At 28.3% G+C, this 21,930-nt stretch overlaps 1 protein-coding gene across 1 annotated transcript; it reads left to right on the top strand.

The window, feature by feature from the left end:
* The first annotated feature begins 1,195 nt into the window (after positions 1-1,195).
* LOC147806281 (uncharacterized) lies at positions 1,196-12,638 on the top strand. Its single transcript, XM_087149442.1, has 2 exons — positions 1,196-1,402; positions 11,051-12,638. Exons 1-2 carry the CDS (start codon positions 1,383-1,385, stop codon positions 12,252-12,254), a joined length of 1,224 nt encoding a protein of 407 aa, XP_087005568.1. The 5' UTR covers positions 1,196-1,382; the 3' UTR covers positions 12,255-12,638.
* The last annotated feature ends 9,292 nt before the right edge of the window (positions 12,639-21,930 follow it).

The following is a 21,930-nucleotide window of genomic DNA, read 5'->3' as shown; positions in this document are numbered from 1 at the left end:
AATAAAAAAGTTAAAATAACCTTTTTTTTTTTATTCTAAAATTATTTTAAAGTTAAAAAAAAGAAAAAAAAATACCGAAGAAATATTTTTTCCAACCATTTTATTTCTAAACTGTTTAATCTTTTGTTTATTACCCAAATCTGCCTGCCAAAACTTAGTCTTGAATAAACATTTTGAGGTAGTCAGTAATTTTCTCACAATTTAAAATTATTTATTTCTTGTGTGAAAAAAAATTATGCATGCAAGTATTAATATAATTCATTGACATACAGAGAAAATATGTACATATATAAAAAAATTTAATTTTTTAACAATACTAATTAGCCAATATAGATAAAACTCTTAACAGATTCATTGTGGAAATAAGATTTTTTCGTATACCAAACTATCAAATTTGGTAGCTGGATGAGATTCGTTTGTTAATGCACTAACTAAAATTTTATATTTTTTATTGGTGAATCAAATTAAAATGAAGCAAATATTCGTAAATTTTTGAAACATTATTATTAATATTGGTTATATTTGAACTTGAAGATTGTTATAATAAGATATTAAAAAATAATTATTAAATTCTAAAACTATTGCTAAATGTTTTGGTAAAGCCATTTTCATATAATTCTTTATCTACAAAATAATAAAACATAATTTTCTTCTAAAAGCTTCGCTAGTATTTAGACTAGAATTATGTATCAACCCCTTTTCATTTTAATTAAGGGTCATTCCATATTTGCTCAAAAAGTGCTAGTTTTAGAAAACGAATTATGAATAACCGCTAAAAAAATTGCACTTTTTTCGTTTTAGCTGAATCGCAAATACTTAGTGCGATAAAAATATTTTTATTTATTTATATTTTAATAAAGTCAATAGGGTCATTCCATTTTTTCTCAAAAAGGGCAAGTTTTAGGAAACGAATTATGAATAACTGCTAAAAAATTTCACTTTTCCCATTTTAGTTGGATCATAAATACTCATTGGGATAAATTATTTTAACTTTTTTATATGTTTCAATAAACGAAGTCAAGGTTATCAGACTTTTCCTCAAACAGTGCTATTTTTGGAAAACGTATTATGAATAACCGCTTAAAAATAATACTTTTTTTCATTTCAATTGTATCATAAATACTCACTGGGAAAATATTGTTTTTATTCATTTATATTTTAATATGGATTTATTTATTTATATTTTAACAAACTATCTGGAAATGTTATGTTAGTCGATAAAGAATGAGGCTTTATTCATTGTAGATTAATGTATGTAAATGTTAATCACTCTAAATATGGCTGTACTTATATTTGGTAATTAATAACTTCATGAGTTATACTTGATTAATTTTCAAACTTTTTCTTTTCCATTCGCAAACCACTCAGGGATTTGCCTCAATATGGATCCGATAACCTCAAGGTATGCAACGTTTCTTGATCACTTTTAAAACGAATTAGTGAGTCTAATTATGTCATTCAAGAAAATTGTTTATTTTTTTACCCACTCCCTGAAGGAATCGGTGAAAAAGCAAGGCTTTTAGAAGACCGTTCCAAACAGAGCAGGACATTTAGTACGGTAGCCTAACGAAAGAAGCCATTATTTTGCAGGAAAACAAGCAAAAGAAATCTTTATTTCTCATTATTACCCAGTTGGTTAATACTTAGTTAATCTTATTGTCTAAGATTATAATGAATACATAATATTGTCTAAATTTGGGTCAATTTATCAAATTTAGGCTCTAGTGCCATTAAACTCTACATTTGATTGAATCCTTTATCAACAAAATTATAGTCTTTACAAAGACTTATAATTAATCCCTTTCTGAAAAGATCCTCTTGGGGAAAATTGATGGAAATAAGCTTGAATGCTTTTTTCCCCCTTAGATTCATCCCAAAGGTAACTACTGATAACCGGTTAAAAAAATTTTTTTTTTCAGATTTAATGCTGTTGTTTAATTTTATCATTGATATATTAAGTTCCTCTTATAGTATTATTATTAAAGTGAGTTATGTATATATCACGAGATAAAGGTGGGATATTTAGAATGGGGAATTTTTTTTGCGTTATAAACCCCATTGGAATAATCATGTATAAATGTTTAAACTTATCTTGTTTTCTAATTAAATGATTTTAATTGCAAGAAATTGTTCCTAGAAATGTGTAAATTACTGCCTTCAAAAGACATTTCTAAGTTAACATTTAAAATTATTGATATTGATAGTGAAAAAAATTCTAATTTGCAATTCTAAAAATAAAATTCTTATGATTCTTTAAGGAAAAACTTTCTTTTTTCAATATCATTGGTGTGGAGCTCCTGAAGATCTTAGAAATACGCGTTACTGGGTAAAGGTTAGAACTCTGCAAACCCTTACGACAAAAATGAGCAAAATCTAAGTTAATGAGGGGGAGGGGGTTGAAGACTTAGTAGTATGTGACCTTCATTTTTCTTTGCTTGTTAACTATGAAAAATTAACTTTAATTATATTTTATACCGATGTTGAGCAGCCGACTATGAACACCTAACTTCGTGACTTTCTAAGTTTAAACCTAACCAAGAAGACAAGGAAATTTCTGGATCAAGCACTGGGACAAACTAGCCTTCTTGGAAGATTTTTTGATGTAACTTACCCGCGTTTGTGTTACATGGAGAGGAAAACCCCGAAAACTTCCCATGGTTAGCTCGATGGCAAGGGAATTCTAACCCATGATCTATCTCTGAGGATATTTTGCTTCAGCACTGTGATCGGTGCGAGTCGAGAGAAAAACTCGTCTCCATTAGCCACCGCTAAGATTCGAACCTGGGACACTTCATTGGGAGCTGAACTCACTATTCGTTGGCTCTTACATTATGATTGAAAAAAAAAAAACACAAAATACTGTCTATGAACATGATATGTATGAACTTCATTAAAGTTTAAAAAAGGAATATAGAAAGTTCTATGGAAAACTTGGCAACAGTGATAATTTTTCACTCCGTCATATTTGGTGTAGACTCGAAACATGCGCAAAATCTCTTCTATCTTTTCAAAATCAACCGTCAACGAATCAAATTGCATCTGGCTCCAGTCACCCTAATTTTTCAAGTTTCATTATTATCAATAGTATCCATAAAATCTATATTTAGCAAGGTTTTCCATATTATCATCGATTTTCTTACATCAACTAAGTAATCGAGAATCTAAGTAATTTTTGATCGACAAACTGAGCATAAGCAATTTATTTCCGGACAGCTACATTGAGAAGGTAAATAATTACCCCACTTTCATAGTGATTAAGCAGACCGAAAAAATCTAGTCTATAAAACAAATAAAACACAAACTTGAATTTGATTTGGTCTTAAGAGATTTTGGAGTAACTTTATGTGCAGTGCCATTATGATATTGTAATTATAATGTCAAATTGATTTGATGTGGTTTATTGTAATTCTTTTTATTTTAGGTTTTCGTTAAACCTGAAATATGACAACCTATTAATTAACTTTTAGACAGTTTATTTAATTGCTATGACAATTTTAGGTAAAATTAGGACTTTAGACTATTTATGAACAATTGGTTTAAAGGCTCAAAACAATGGAGAACAAAATGTTATTTTTTTGGCAAATTTCGCTGGGGAGCAATTTTTTAAATTTTTTTCTTCCGGTTAGATGAGATTTTTTAAAACAAATCTTGAATACTTTTGTTTCGTATATTTCAAATCAGCCGTCGGTTTCTGTTTTCAATTTACAGTTTTTTTTAATGGCAAACATTGTCGAGATGTACAAGTTTAAAAACGTTATACACAACAGGAGGTCGCAAAAAAGTAGTAACAAACTTCTAGGAATTAGAGCACATCATTAGGATTAAAAATGGTACAGGGACCTATGCAGGAAATGTCGTCATACGGTACGAGGGGCGTTTCCCCTTTATGGACTGTTTCTTCATTTGCTTCTGAACAGTTGGTGATAGGCAAGTGCCTCTAGCCGTGTACGACGATATTTCCGAGCAAAGGTTCTTATACAATTTTAACTCTGATCATGTACCCTAACTCCTCTTGAAGCTGGTCGCAACATTTACGCAAACCCCCTGCTTATATCACATTCTTGCACATTGCGACAAAAAATAAGCAAAAAAGGTCATTAAAAAATCTTTAGCTTTAGGTGCAAAACTAATTTCAGATTTGAAATCCCCACATCCGAATCAGATAAGATTAAATATTTGTATAAATGCAACAAAAAATTCGTTCCCCAGTGTTTTTCAATAATATTATAATCTTCCACAGTCAAAACATTTTGAATGGCTTAAACAAATCAAATATAAAACAATTAATAAAATTAATAATAACTGGTGATTAAACGAATCTTTTTTTAAAAAAAAATTAATAAAGAATATTATATAAGAATATTATATCTAAATTATCTTAAAATTTTTCTGAAAATTATTTTGATTTCATGTATTTTTAAACCACACGTAAAAGGGGAAAAAATAATGGATTGCAGGGCAAATAAAAATAGGGAATGAAATTATGCTGAAATTTGAGATAACAAAACTTATTTTATGTGTTGCATTTGAGATAAGAAAGAAAGCTGTTGAACGTACTTAAAAAGAAACTGTTTTAGTGAGATAATTATGATGAATAATAATAATGATGTAAATAAAAACATACGATTCATTAATATACGACTTTTCTCTTTTTTTATTCTATTGCTTATATATTTTTATGTCATAATTATTTTGGGAAATTAATTCTAAAACCTTCGCTGACGAACTACCACGATTGCTACTAATTTTATAAAAATATTGTTACATTAAGAATAATAGTTATCTGCGAAACTATTTTATTGTGTTTTACTTATTTGGTTCCCGATTTTTTAATGTTTAAATAATATTTAAATTTTTTATGTTTAATAATGTTTAAACCTAACCATTTAGATCGGTTAGGATTGCAACCCTGGATTGCAACGATTTTTTTTTTAAAATCCCTTTTTAATTCGTCGCTAAAAGAATCACGCTTTTTCGCCAAAGTGATTACTTTCTAATATTGCGAAAAATAATTCTCAAAAATGCGTTACTGTTTTGTATTCGTAATTGCGTATAAAGTGAATGGGCGCAGTTTCAAATGCAGCGCCTTATTGCAGAAATAAATATGAATTACTTACCTTTTAATTATTATCAAACAGCTAAGAAATTCTATACTTTTTTAAGTATGGATGTTTTTAGATAAGGTTGCTTAACAATAAAAAAACAGTTTTTAGTTTTTAAATCTCTGATATGGAATATTGATAATAAAAATTGAAAAGCGTAATAGGAGCAGAGAAGAATACTAAGAAAGGATGAGCAATAAACTTTACAAACCATTCATCAAACCTTAAAAAGGGATAAAGAAGTGCTCTACAGGTTAAAAATATCTATTTAACTATTATAATTTTATTCTGATAACAACCAAAGAAATCTGAATTTTTATTGTTAATCATTAACGGAACAATGTCGACATATAAGCGGTATGGTACTCTTACTAGATATATTGGCCCGTATATGGCGGCAAATTTTTTTTTACTCTTATTGTTATCTTAATTATAATTGATTATGGAATTGCAATTTATTATGTAATGATAATTAATTACATAAATACATTTAATTGCATAATTGCACCGGTGGGGAAGAAAGTTCGAAACTTTTCCTAAGCATTAACAGTTACTTAAGGATTCTATCATACGATATTTCTGATCAATAAGAGTACACCGACAACAGAGAGAAACGGTTTCTGACCATTACCTTATTATTTTATATAGAGATCTGGTTATGTGTAATTAAGGATAACTTTAATAATTAAACGGTGAAAGATAAGAATTCTAATAACGGCAGTTGTTGAAGTAATAATTAAATGGTAAAACTTAAGTAAGCAGCGGTTTTGATTTATAACACCGGAGAACTGATTTTTGTCGCATTTGTACACTGAACGCTTGCCTTCCGATGAGATTCCCGGGTTCGAATCCCAGCGATGGCTGGTCGTAACGAATATCTTATCCGGAATATATTATATTATAAGCTCTCCAGACTGACCGTTGAAGGATTTCGTGGTTTTCTTCTCCATGTAACACAAATGCTGGTTATCTCCATTAAAAAGTTTTCCACGAAAGCAAATCAAGAGGTTCTGATACTTAATAAAGAAGCTTCCTTGTCTCCTGGATTTTGTTCAAAATTATAAGGTTGCGGAGTTGAGCGTAAGTAATCGTAAACTCAATGTTGGGTTGGTTGTCCAATGATGGTTGTATATACCGTAAACCGGGGCGAGTCTACCCATTTTTTCAGTTTGTCAACTTTCAAGTGGTCAAACTTTTGTAAATATTAAAGAAAAAAGGCTTTTAATAGGTGTTTCGGAATCGCTATTTATCCCTCTTTAAAGCTGTGAAATCGATTTTAGAAAATATTAGTAGTTACGCTGTTACTGTATATTTTTATAGAACTGCTGACAAATCTCTCGTATGGGGCGAGTCTACCCATTCTACTAAAATGAATGTTAACATTGTAAATAATCAAATTTTACTATTAAATTGTTATTTTAGTTACTATATAGGATATTTATGAAGTAAAATTCATAACTTTATTATATATTCCATTTTTTTATTCATAAAATAACACAAATTGAGTATTTGATCGATTATCACATTTTGATCACAGTTTTGTTTTTATAATCATTAACATTATAAAATAAAAAATTTTTCTGATTATTGTTGATAAAAATAAATTAAAATTAATATAAATTTACAATTAAATAATTAATAAATAAAAAATTATTAAAGATTATTAACAAAATCGAAATTCAAACATTGGGAATCACGAAAAATCCTTTCCCGTTTTTTTGGGAGGTAATAATAATTTATAAATAATAATTTATTTAACTTGCATTAAATAAAAAAAGTTAATTTTGCAATATAAAAATTGAAGAAATAGGTAAAATAAACATATTTTATGTTTACATTTATATTTAACCTATAAATTTTCTTATTAATGATAAATTTATCAATGCAGAATTAAAATAATATACTCAAATTCACTTAAAATGACTTAATTTTACTATAAACAAAGTTCTAAATTATATTATTATGCTTTATTAAAGCTAAATACGAATGGGTAGACTCGCCCTGCGAATTCTGGCTTTTTGTTTACAACAGTAAAACTTACATTCTTTTTTTTTTCATATAAAATTAATGTAATCTTAGTCTTAGATAAGTTTATCACTTAACCAAAGTGAAAATAGTAATAATAATAATATACTTACGGAGCACCAAATAAAAGTTTGCTGATTTTCAATACAAATCTCTCAAAAGACGTTTGAACAGGTCGGTTAAAAAGACACCAAATAAATAAAAACGGATCAAACTACTACAGCGCCATCTTCCTTAGAGTCTGAACTAAGTCCTCCGTCGGTAAAAAAAATTTCATTTGCAATTTAAAATAGTGAAAATTAATTAAAACTAAAATGGGTAGACTCGCCCCGGTTTACGGTATATATATAATGAAGTAATCGATCTTGCCTAATTTAGGTGTGGGGATTAGAAATCTGAAATTAGTTTCGTTCCTAAAGCTATAGATTTATTAAATTTTTTTTTATAAATTTACCATACCTACCAACCATTTTTATAATTATAGTAGCTTCCATTTTAAAGATTGAGAAAGTGAATTCCGGCTTGAGTGGGCACACTGCATGATAAAATTTTATGAATTAAAAGGTTACAAATACAGTGCATTCGTCCTCCACTGAGGTGAACCAGATTCGAATCCTAGCGATGGCTGGTCTTACGAATTCCGACCACAGCGCTGACATAAAATATCCTCAGTGGTAGACGGATCATGTGTTAGAGTCCCCTTGCCGTGTATAGATAAGAAAGCTAACGATATTTGTATAATAAAAATTTGAATTGTATACGAAATTTTTGTTAAGAATAAAAAAGTTTCAAAATAACAAAAATACATCAAATACTGTATTATTCGAATTTAAAGGAGCACTATAGAAATTTTCTAAGTATTTTAAGATATTTACGTAACACAAGCTGAAACAAAAAAAAATCAATGGTACTATTAAACTTGAAAAATTAATCACTTATATAACTCAACCTTTTTACATACATAACTCAGAATGATAAAAAGACTTTTAGTTGTGAATCGATATATTAATATTTTTTTCCAATTTCAATCACTTTATTTGTATTTATTTTATGTTATTTTAGATATTGTTCATTGTACTAAGGTACACAAATTAAAATAAATAACTTAACAAAAAGCAATATTCATATAACTTTTAAGAACATTTTTTCAAGACGTTAAATTTTTTTCTTATAAAAAAAATTGACATTTGATAAACAGCTGAAACTGAAAGTACACCAAAAGGATGTTATATTAATTAAATAAAAAACAGAAAAATCAACGTTACGTTATCTTTATGTTATTTTATTAAAAATATTTAAAATGACATTAAAATACATGAAAAACTGAATTATTCGAATTTAGCAGAGCATTCTATGAATTTTGTAATGGTGTGGTTAAGATATTAACGTAAGCATTAATTGAAACAAAAAATGAATTGTACTAATTAATTTAAACCAATAAAACTACATTTTCACAAATATAACACTGGATGATAGACAACTTTTAGTTAATCAATATATTTAACTTTTTTTGCCAATTTCAACCACATTCTTTGTATTTGCTTTACGTTAGTTTAAATTTTGTTAAACATTTTACTAAAGTACACAAATAACATTAATTACATATAGAAAATCAATTTTCATAGAACTTTTAAAAGGTATTTTCAAGACGTTAAATTTTATTCTTAAGAAAATTGACATTATATAAATTTGATGGACATTTAGTTAAACAGAAAGCGCACAATAAGGATGCTATGTTGATTAAATTATAAACAAAAAAATCAACGTGTTTTTTATGTTATTTGATGAAAATATTCAAAGTAAATTAAAAATACATTAAAATCCGAATTATTCGAATTTAAGGGAGCATTATATGAATTTTATAATCGTGTGGTTAGGATATTAATGTAAGCACTAGTCGAAACAAAAAAAAAAAAGAATAGTGCTTAACTTAAGAAACCAATAAAACTGCATTTTCGCACAATAATGGAAAACTTTTAGTTTAAAATCAATACATTTAATTTTTTTTACCAATTTCAACCACTTTTTTTGTATGTGTTTTGCATTATTTTAAGTTTTGTACACTTTACTAAAGCACACAAATTACTCATAGAAAAGCAATATTCATAGAACTTTTAAAAACGTTTTTTAAAGACGTTAAATTTTATTCTTATAATAAAAAGTTGACATTTGATAAACAGGTTAAACTGAAAGTACACAAAAAGGATGTTATGTTAATTAAATAAAAAAAAAAGAAGGTTAAAAATTTCTTTTCCTTTCATTTGATGAATAAGCGGAACTGCGTTAATGGAAAAATTACTTGAAAAGATGACTTTTATGTATTTTATTTTTTGTTAACAATTTGAAGTGGTGCTCATAACTTAATATACTCAAGTGCAACTTCAGAAAAATAAAATAGAATTTTCTAAAGAGGAACGGCTTTAAAATCTTACAAGCTCGATATTATTGGAATGAAATATTTTACTAATTGATTAGTTAAACAAATCATCTTTAATAAAACTAACAGCACTTCAAAGCGAGCATTAATTTATAATTTTAAATCATACGAAATAGCGGTTCTAATTATTTTCATATGTAAAATGCAGATAATAATCACGTATTTTCATTATCAAGATTTAATTTTATACGCTTTTGTGAGATGAGTTAAGAGGCTCTTCATTATTTCTAAAGGTGTTTTAAATATAAATAAAAAGCTCGTTGCAGTAATTCTAAAACATGAAACGTGTTTCTGGAAAATGTTTAACTTTACTCCAGATAAATCAGTTAAATTTTGACATCTTTAAAATTTGCCACAGCTCCGATGGTTTTCTTTTTTTTTCTTTTTTTTCCGGTTTTTCTTTTTTTTTTCTTTAAATGGTGGGCTCTTGGGATGTATTGTCCCATTGGCCAGGAGTGCCAGAACTGCTGCTCTCTTCTCGTTACCCAGTAGGCACCTGCGGCGAAGCCACGGCGGTGGAGCAGCGTCGCCCACGTCACACAACCGCAAACCCGTTTATAGGGCGGGTCACATTCACACAATCACACACAAAGGAGAAAGGACATAGAACACAGAAAGAAAGAAACATTCATGCCCTGAGTGGGATTTGAACCCGCAACCATCGGCTCCGCAGTTAATAATAGCATAACTTAACTAATAGTTTGTATTAATTTGTAAAATTGAAGTTTAAAATCAACCCTTTAAACCTTTAAAATTAGCACTGAGTATATGAAAATTCCATTATTAGAATAGAAATTATTCATGGTGATATCTCTGCTTTGTTCTTAGTATAAAATTAAGCTTTCATCACTTTACAGAATTCACACACATTGCTGCAATTAAAATAACTGGTTTATTCGCGCACGTGTTTTTTTTAAAGGTTGCAATATTTTTTTTATTAAGTCATTAGATAATTTATAAAAATAATTAAAGTTTAGGATAAGACAAACGACTAATTTTAATTGTTATTATAATTCATTAAGAACTATATTCAATAATACTTTAATAAAGTATATGTATATAAAGTATATGTATATAAAGTATATATATATATAAAGTATATGTATAAAAGTATATAATGATACTCTTTCATTTTTTTTAAATGAAAAACATTTAATGTTTCATTTTCCTACTTTGGGAAATTTATTTTATCTTTTAATAATCACTCTCAACATTGTTTTTATTCATATAAAAGTCTGTAGTAACGGTTTCGTAGAAGAATCCTAACAAACTGATAAAATAATAACTGCCATCGTAATTTTTAATGGGAAATACGTTTATAAAACTGATATAAAGGTATGATAAAAGCTCACGTTTTCGAATTTATTGCCATTTAGGCAAGTGAATGACCTGAGAATTTTTTATAATCAATATTATTTTAAAATTAAAATATAAAAATGACTCTTTACCATAGCAAATTTTGTTTTAAATGTTATTTCATTTTCAGTTTAGTTATTCTTATTTCTTGCTATGAGCATTTTGAAAAATCTGATTCTTTCATAAGAAATGAAGTGGATGATTTTGAGGAATGGTTGAGAGACAAAACTGAAAATCATGAAATTATCAGAGCTGATGATTCGTACAAAGAATTCAATCAAAATTTTAAACATCAATCAAACAGCCATGTTATTGAAACCCCTACCAAAGAACACAATGGATTTTCTTTTGATCAAAATCCTTTACACAGAAATGAACATTTTGGACTTTCTCAAGATCAAAATCTGTTACCAGTTAATGAACATTCTGAAATTTCTCAAGATCGACATCAATTATTCGTTAAAGAAAACTCTGGTTTATCTCAAGATCAGAATATCTTATCCACGAATGAGCAGTCTGGATTTCCTCAACATTCTGGTTTATATAATGCTTTTGAAAAATTCTCTAATGATAAAAGATTTCCAACTGATACTTCCAAAAGCTCTTTTTCAAGTCAGAATGCAAATTCTGAACAAGACTTAAAGGCTTCTGGCATTTTTTCTTCAGAAAATAAAAATTCTGATTCTGGAGAAGAGATATTTTACTACAGGCGAGGTAAAGCAGACGCAGACGATCCTCTAAAAGAACTTTTCAAAGTTTTAACACAACAGAAAGTGGGTGACAAAGCCAAGCGTGTTCCAAGACATATAACGGAGAGACACGAAACTGGTCAAACTATTGCTGACAATCACGTTGGTAGTTGTCCGATATCAAGTGTGCCTCGAGATGACAAATTGTGCACAAAAGGATCCAAATACATCGTGGGACAGTTCAACAGTTCTAAATATGCTGAAAAACTTTACGGGGAAATGTTACGCAAAATACCCCATTCTGACGAATTCATGTGTTCTTATACCACTTATGGCAGTGTAAATGAGCGCGCGATTTGTCCATATGTGTTGAATATATCAGAAAGAAATCCTGACCGGTTGCCTGAGAGACTGTTCTTTGCAAAGTGTTCTTGTCAAATGTCCCGAAGTGGTAATTTTCACCAAACAGTCTGCATTGAGTTAAAGGTTAAAGTCCCTGTTTTGTGGCGAATGGAATGCCAAGAGAATTCTTTCAAATATCAGGAGGGATGGGACGAAATCGTTGTTGCTTGCGTTCCTAGTCACTTCACGATGGCAAATTCGAGGTTGGCCAATAATATAAACATGAACGGGCCACAAATGTAGTTTAATAATACAGTGCAATCTGTTCAGAAAGTTTTTTCCGTTTAAAATTCTCATCACCGTTTTCTCTACTACTTCTACCATAAGAAGAAATAAAGTTTTAAGAAATTTTGCCTCGTTTGTTCCCGATTAAACTGAGTGAAACCTATTCGAAACTGGTGATAGTATCAGCTATCTGTTTATCGAATAACAGAAGCAATGTTATTATTTGTGTTCTGTAGTGTTTTCAACAGCAAAAAAGTTAACAATTTTTCACGTTGCATTGAAAAAACGTTGATAATTTCTTCTTAAATTTTTTATATTAGTTTTTACTCATAATTTTACAGTAAATTTTTATTTGAATACTCAGTACATTTGTTTCCAATTATTAAATAAAATATGATTATATTTCCAAATGATTTTATTTATTTATGCATCATTTTGTAAAGGTATTTCCGTTTCTTCGGTTAAAAATTATTCCTGATAACACTAGGAAACAATTTTTTTTCTTGTTGCATTAGAATTATGAACTGATCTTAGATATTTTCGCACCGCTAATTTTAAATCAGCAATCAGCTTCTTTTTACAAGCTATAATTTTTATGCAGTTTAATAGTATATTCTTAACCAGAATTTTTAAAATTCCCTCGAACAAATGCTGTCCCCACTTCTCTGCTGCGTAATGCGTGGAAGGAAGAAGGTGACAATACATTGCAGTTTATGTGATATGTTGAGGTCGCATGTTTTTTGTCTTAAGTGTTATTTTCGAAGGAGCAGACAAATGCATGCATACGTATAGATAGATATACATGCTCTCTATAAACTTGCACATTATTCAGACAAAAATAAAGTAAACTGAAAATACCATTTTGAAAAATATAACAAGAAGATTCAGAATTGAAATCTCAAAAACTAAATTAGGTAACATTAAGTACTTGTTTAAATACAAGAATATGTTTGTACGACCGTGTAATACTCAATCAAGTGATTTGATTGATACATTTTATAGTTTTTTATTTTTATTTTATGAAGCAATTTCAATGATTTGAGAGTTACCTCTTAAATAAAATAATTTGTGATTGTTAAGGATTTGATAAATAACGATATCAGGCACCACAAAATTCTTTTCTGCATTAAAATAATACCCATATTTTGTCAAATTCACAATTTTAATTAACAAATTAGGGAATGTGACTCAATTTAAACATGTTGTCCTAAATCGGAAGCGCAATTTAAAGGTGGAACTTCTTATTACTTTTTTTATATTATATATTATGAATACTACTTATTGGCTTTTTGTTATATTCAAAATCTCTTGCACCGAGTTATAAGAGTTATTTATTCAAAACTGATTTAATGCCAAAACGTTTTTATAACCGCAGATTTTATACAAATTCTTAAAATACATAACAAAGACTTGAAATATGAATAACAATATTATTTCCTAAGACCACCATAGTTGTACATGCCTGCCTAGGATGAGTTAGGAAACTTTATATAGTGCTCACCACAATGACACAGCATAACATACTTATTTCGAATTCCAATGGTACAAAAAGTTGCAATTTAGAAAATATGCCCCCCCCCGATGACCTTGTCCTTGACCCCGATGACCCTGTCGATGATCAGACATTTTAACTTTACTTGTTTCTTAATTTGCTATACTATAGAAGTTTTGAAGTGAATGGAATGAATGTGATGATGTGTCATTGCAACGACGATTATATAAAGCTTTCTGAAACTCCTTTCAATGCGAGGAGTGACTGTGGTGGTTTGGGCATCCTTCTACGAATCCATAGGTACATGGTTCGAATTCTGCCGGCAACCAACGAACATCTCTATCACATAATTCTCCATCCTCATGCATTTCACTCAAAAATGAGTATAAGCTGTTTTAATTTTGAATGCAGGGCAATTTCAAATTCTCCTATTATTTGTTTCGGAGTTATTTTGACACATTTTTGCACAATTTTGAGAAACCCATTTTTAAAGTGTAGATTAAAAGTTATTATGGGTGTTCGTAATTCTAATTTGGACACTGTATATTTGACCAAGATCCATAACAGAGATTTTAGGTAACGTATAAATTTCAATTTTTGTTGTACGTTTATTAACAACACATAATTTATTTATAAGGAATATTATAAGCTATGCATAGAAAAATTTTATGATTTAATTTTAACTCACATCGGGATAATATCTTCGTTGTTTCTTTTTTTTAATTCATTTATATAAGATTTTGACTTTCTTGTACATTTATTTACATTTTTAAAAGGTATTATAAGCCTAAGGGAATAAGATATCACTTACTTTTATAATTTTGTTCTTTAACAACTATTATTCTCTAGTGTCCTCGAGTAGGTTGAATTTCTTAGCTATTACACATGGAATTTTTTCACTTCATTTAATTATAGTTTTATCGGCAAAACGTTTCTGCAGCGAAAAAAAGTTCTTCGTAGCTCCCTAGTTTCCTTATATACCTGAAAAATTAATTATTTCTAAAGTTTATTTAAATTTTGTTAATATTTTATTCATGTCTTGTGATTTCAATATTATGTATTGAAATGAAAAGGTACTTCTTACTAGAAAATTACAATTTGTCAGCTTAAATTCTTGACATTAAGCAAAATTTTGCTGTTGATTTGGAATTGACAAAATTAAATAATTATTTATTTTGGTGCCCTTTTGAAAGATTCTTCAGTTTTTCACAAATAATTTTATAGCTCATTAAAAGTGGGAAAGGTATTACAGCGAATATCAACATTTTTGCCAGTATCTTTTGGAAAGTGCAAGTCTTTTTTCGCTGATGAGAAAATTGCAACCAACTCCAACTGCAACAAGAATTTTATTTGTTAGGTATTAAAAACTTCTTAGTATTATTTTGGAGTTCTTCTTTTTTCTTTTAATAGTAACTATTTCGTGCTATAGTATTTATTTTGTTTAAAATCAATTAAAAACTTTCGTTAATGATAGTGGAAAACTTCTGTTCCATGGCTAATAGGAAAAACAATTTTGGATGAAAAGCACTTTGAGAGTTACTATCGTAAATCGCTGTTCCAATGTTTTTATTTTTATTTATATTTTTACTTTTAATGTAAATTTTTTAAAAAAATATTGTTAATTAAATTTTTTTATATAATTGAAAAATATTGCTTATCAGTGCAAATGTTATTTTACTTCATGATCGTAAAAAGAAGTATCTATTGCTTCTGTTACGCAGATAAAACACCTTTTCGTTTGAAACTCGTTTAGATATTTGTCATTAAAAAGCTCACACGTGTGTGCCGCGTTTAAGTTCGTGCGCGTTTTCGCAGTTCATATGCAGTTTGAGCACATATGTGCTGTGTTTAAGTTCGTACATGTTTTCGCAGCTCGTATGCAGTTTGAACACATATGTACTGTGTTTAAGTTCGTTCATGTTTTCGCAGCTCGTATGCAGTACGAACACATATGTGCTGTGTTTAAGTTCGTGTACGTTTTCGCAGCTCGTATTCAGTTTGAACACATATGTGCTGTGTTTAAGTTCGTGCACGTTTTCGCAGCTCGTATGCAGTTTGAACTCATATGTGCTGTGTTTAAGTTCGTATGCGTTTTCGCAGTTCACAAATAGTTTGAATAAGTGTGCAGTGTTCAAGGTCGTATACGAGAAATTTCCATGACATTTTGCATCACAATAGCTCGAATTGTAAATGGAAAACACAGAATTTTTGTACTTGTAGGAATACAAATTAGTGACATGGTTATAATAATATTTCATTATTTATTTCAAGTATTTACAACGTAAAGGAATATTTCCATGACATCTTACATCACAATAGCTCGAAATATAAAGAGGAAACATAGAATTTTTGTACTTGTAGGAATACAAATTAATGACACGATTATAATAATATTTCATTATTTGTTTCAAGTGTTTACAACGCAAAAGAATATTTCCATGACATCTTGCATTACAATAGCTCGAATTGTAAATGGAAAACATAGAATTTTCGCACTTGTAGGAATACAAATTAATGACACTTATAATAATATTTTATTATCTGTTTCAAGTGTTTACAACGTAAAGGAATATTTCCATGACATCTTACATCACAATAGCTCAAAATGTAAATGGGAAATATAGAATTTTCGTACTTGTAGGACTACAAATTAATGACACGGTTATAATAATATTTCATTATTTGTTTCAAGTATTTACAACGTAAAAGAACATTTAATGACATCTTTCATCACAATAGCTCGAAATATAAATGGGAAATCTAGAATTTTCGTACTTGTAGGACTACAAATTAATGCCACGGTTATAATAATATTTCATTATTTGTTTCAAGTATTTACAACGTAAAAGAACATATAATGACATCTTTCATCACAATAGCTCGAAATATAAAGAGGAAACATAGAATTTTTGTACTTGTAGGAATACAAATTAATGACATGATTATAAAAATATTTTATTATTTGTTTCAAGTGTTTACAACGTAAAGGAATATTTCCATGACATCTTACATCACAGTAGCTCAAAATGTAAATGGGAAGCATAGAATTTTTGTACTTGTAGGAATACAAATTAACGACACCATTTTAATAACTTTTTATTATTTGTTTCAAGTGTTTACAACGTAAAGGAATATTTCCATGACATCTTACATCACAATAGCTCGAAATATAAATGGGAAATCTAGAATTTTCGTACTTGTAGGACTACAAATTAATGACACGGTTATAATAATATTTCATTATTTGTTTCAAGTATTTACAACGTAAAAGTACATTTAATGACATCTTTCATCGCAATAGCTCGAAATATAAATGGGAAATCTAGAATTTTCGTACTTGTAGGACTACAAATTAATGACACGGTTATAATAATATTTTATTATTTGTTTCAAGTATTTACAACGTAAAAGAACATTTAATGACATCTTTCATCACAATAGCTCGAAATATAAAGAGGAAACATAGAATTTTTGTACTTGTAGGAATACAAATTAATGACACGATTATAGTAATATTTTATTATTTGTTTCAAGTGTTTGCAGCGTAAAATAATATTTAATAATATATTGCATCACAATAGCTTGAAATGTAAATGGGAAACATAAAATTTGTGAGAAATGTTCTTCGAATATCAAACGCATCCTTATAACCGCAAGTAGTGTCACGTTTCTGTATCTCAAAACGAAAGAGATATCTAAAATTGCCTGAAGTACTGGAACTCGATGGAGGCCTTCCGAACTTCTCCCTTCTTTTATTTTTTTTCACCCTAAAACAAAGAAATAAATGAAAGAAATCTCAACAAATATCCCTTTGAAGGAGAAAAATAAAAAGGCAAAATTCGCGTTTTCTCTCTCTTATGCGAAAGGACTTGTATCTCCCTATTTGGAAATCTTTTGCCGTATTCCGAAGAATATCAAGAACTTTATTTTTCAATAACAGGAAAAAACTTTTCTCTTACTATTTCTTTTAGTCCCCAAGAATATTTGTCTCAGAAACCGAAATGGAATATTTATATAAATATATTTTCCTCTGTATTTCTTTATATTGCTGTGGAATCCTAAATATTTAAATAGATATCCATTTCCAAAGCTGCGGATGGCTTGGCATTCTCCTTTGAGCTTGGCGAATTTTCTGAGGATATCTTTAGTAAGATTTTTTGGATTTCGCGTATTTAATATGGATGGAAGAGGGAGAACAATATTATTTACTTATGTTTTATTAATCTTATAAATTTATATTTTGCAGTCGAGCAATATTTATTGAATATTTTAATTTTTATTTTAACTTGAACTGTTGCATAAAGTAGATTTCATTTTATTATTTCGCTTTAAACGGGTACTTTTTTTTTCAAATAGTTTCATTTAAAGAACCCAGCTTCAAGTGCTTTAACTTTAAAAAAAAATTTGTTTACGAAAATTTATGCGCTTATTTATTATTGTTAACATTGTTTCTCTAAATAAATTTAGCTTCAAGCGTTGAAGTTCCTTACTTTAGCCTCTGCCTGTTGAAGCTCTGTCATTTTTGTTTTATTACCACTTTTATATCAACTTGCCTTCGTATATGTCTGCTCGGGTAGAATTTTGCAATCGATTTTAAACTAACTTCCTGACTAGCTACAGACTTCAAATTTAGCACATAGTTCAGAATTGGATGACAATGCATGAAAATGAAGAGAAAAAAGACATAGAAAGTAAAATAAAATTAAAGAAAAATTAATATTTTCGCGATTGTCTTTTGTTGTCGATTCGATTATTTCAAATTAGTGTCACATGTCAGTTGAAAAGTTTTGTGTACAGTGAATGAAAAAATTGAGATTTTGGAAGTGAGTACAAAAAAGAAATCAAAAAATAAAAACAATATTTTAAAAACCACGTTTTTGTAGTGGAGAATAATAATTAAAAAAATTGAGGAACGAAAAACGTGGGGAGCATGAAATACATAACAGTACATATACCCATTCATATACACATTTTCTTACTCATACACATGCACAACCACATACACATCTACATATACATCCACATACACATGCATATTCACAAACATATTCCTCATCTACATTCAGATACAATTACTGATATATATACACATACTCTCATGAGCACACATACTGTTACTGTTATATATTTCATGTGCCCACGTTTTTCGTTTTTTAATTATTATTCTCTACTACAAAAATGTGGTTTTTAAAAATATTATTTTTATTTTTTTAATTGCTAATTTTTATATTTCGCTAAAGAAATCTAATAGCTACATTTATTTTAATTTATATTTCAAAATTCTGTATTTTAAAATTCCCTAACTTTTATTTATGTTAAATTTTTTTCTTTCCTATATTGTATTATTAAAATAATCGACTTCAAATGCTTAAACTTAATATTTTAATTTATATTTATTGAAAATCATTTACTTTCTTTATTTTTAATATTATTGCGCTTAAACAATCTGTCCTCAATTCTTGCATTTATTCTTTCATTTTTTCCTATACTGTTTTAAAGTGATACACAGTTGCGATAATATATAGGATGTGTTTCGTATTCACCACCAATAATTGTTATTTTTAGAACCCATGGCAAAAAGGAAATTAAAAAAATATACTTGTGATGGTTGCAAAATTAATATTTAAACAAGGTGAATAAAAACAGTATCGAAATCAAGTGAATCATAAATAAGAAAGGTGAGGTTAAAAGCATTGAAAACATAAAAACCTGTTTATTTGCTGTTTATTGCTAAAGGAATTAATTATAAAAACCTTCAAGTTTCATCAGGTAATCAAACAGGTTTTAATATTTTTTCGCTACTGATACGATGGACTTCAAAATTGCTTTTGCGTTTTCCTTGCTTAAATACCAAATTGAGAACATTATAAATGTTTTCTTTTTGGACATTATTTTTAACAAGAATCCTAAAAATATATACTAACCTTTTCATTACCCCGGTCCACATACGTGAACCTTTGTTACTTAGCTTCTAAAACACATTGTAAAAAAATTCATACTTTTACCTTCACTGAAACTTTAACTTTCATTTAAACTTTCTGGGGATTCCACAATAGATGCAGGACATGCAAGTTATTTGGGTAAAATTCTACGTAAGCAGAAGTGGTTTTAGGAAAATGACGCTAAAACCACGTGCAAGAAAAAGTAAGTAATTTTAAAAAATATATAACTTAGTTATTCGGAAAATATTTTTTACCCATTGGCAAAATGGGTGTTGTTTCGGGATTGATGGCGTGCACACCTTATTTGGACGTCATCACACTTTTCAACTGTGTTCAAGAGTAATAGTAAACAGTGCGCATGCGTCGTCATTGTATGCGTTGCTATGGAGACCGCTGCTGTTTGATAATTTTTTTAGAATTCTTTTTTTTCCACCTGCGTTCATTTTTATTGCTTTATGCACAATATTAATTTAAAGTATTTTTATGTTCTTTTTATCATTAACTTATTTATAATTACTAGATTCCCGGGGGATTTTAATATAGATATAGTATATAGGTTGAAATTGAAAACAAATCCATCCCATTGGACAAGAAGAAGTCAGTTTTTGCAACCTATGACTTGAATTGTTGTGACGTTTCAGGATAGACCTCAAGTCTATCCTGAAAAGAAAATTAACCAATGGGTAACCAGTGATCACAATTTTTCTCTTTTAATTATTTCATTTAATTATATTTATTTTTCTTTTGACTAAGTAGCGTATGAATCTTTTGAATTTATATTTACTTAATATTTAAAAATAATACTGTAAAGAACAGACAGGTGCACGTATGTGTACCTAGGTGCGTATAGCGAAATTTTAGACGGTGTAGTAGTCAAATGAAATCTCACAGCATTATGAGTATTTATTTTTATATCTAATTAGTAATATTTATGTGTGTATTTAAATTACATAAATTAAATTAATTAATTGTTTTGTATAAAGGTACATGCACATATTTAATAACTTCAACTTTTTGTACCTTTTCTCATAAGTTTGAAATTTTACTTCCAAGTGTTAAATATTTCTTTATAATTAATGCTAGACTATTTTCAATAACTCATAGCATTGTGAGTATTTATTTTTATATCTATTTAGTAATATTTATATGTGTATTTAAATTACATAAATTAAGTTAGTTAATTGTTTTGTATAAAGGTACATGCACATATTTAATAACTTCAACTTTTTGTACCTTTTCTCATAAGTTTGAATTTTACTTCCAAGTGTTAAATACTTCTTTATAATTAATGCTAGACTATTTTCAATAATTTTCAGCTTGCGTGGTTTGCATAGTTAAAACAATTTTGAAACTGATATTCAATTAAGTATTGCATTGTTCTTAAATAATACTTCATATTTTTCAAAGTTTATTTCTTTTTTCAAAATGATTTTTGAATCTATTCATCATTGTATTTAAATGGACCATAATGTATTAATATACATGTTTGTTCCTACTTTAGGAGCAATTTAACATTTGAACTATTTATATTTTAATATTTATATTCTTAGTTATGGCCTGAGGTCTATGTATGTGTAACTAAAATTATTAGCCTCCTGTCGGAACTGTAAAGCATTTTTTTTATTTCATTTCTTTATATTTCATTAGTCAATAAGTTAAGGAACATATTAACAATTATTAATAAATTGTTATATGTTGAGATACTGTTGATATTATTAATTTTTTCAAATATTCATAATATGGTAAGTACATTCAGCAATATATAAATATTGAAAGATGAAGCAAAATTAACAAAATAAGAAGGCAAAACTTAGAAAAAAGCTCTGAATTACACATATGAATTCAGATTAATCTAATAATATATGCACTTATTATTCCATATCAATAAATTTGCTTAAAGTTGGATAATTCATATCGCAACACTCATAAATTCGATTAAATCGAAGCAAAAACATTTCTAATTGTACTGACACAAGCAGGTTTTCTAAAGGTTGAACTAATTTATTAAAATTATGAAGAACAAAGTAAAAATATTAAATTAATTGCGAAGAAGTCATAATTAATCTGGCACTAAAATTCTAGGCCTCTTCGGAGAGGAAATAGAAATTACTGTCACTTTCAATTAGTGAATTTTTAAGAGCTAATTTCCGACATTAGAATTCCCTTTGTTACCTGCTGCTCTTGAATATATAATATTATTCATTACTTTTCCTGTGTTTAAGGGCCACACCTTCAGAAAATGTTTTATTTATGTCATAAA

Source organism: Parasteatoda tepidariorum, chromosome 8 (genome assembly GCF_982258835.1).
Source record: "Parasteatoda tepidariorum strain Cologne lab strain chromosome 8, Ptep-v5.0, whole genome shotgun sequence".
NCBI classification, from domain to species: domain Eukaryota; kingdom Metazoa; phylum Arthropoda; class Arachnida; order Araneae; family Theridiidae; genus Parasteatoda; species Parasteatoda tepidariorum.
Note: the sequence above shows the minus strand (reverse complement) of the source record. Positions and strands in the feature narration are given on the sequence as shown.

Coding starts and splice junctions, on each gene's coding strand:
- LOC147806281 (XM_087149442.1), top strand. CDS start 1,383: ATGGATCCGATAACCTCAAG. Junction 1,403..11,050: donor ATGGATCCGATAACCTCAAG/GTATGCAACGTT, acceptor TTTCATTTTCAG/TTTAGTTATTCTTATTTCTT.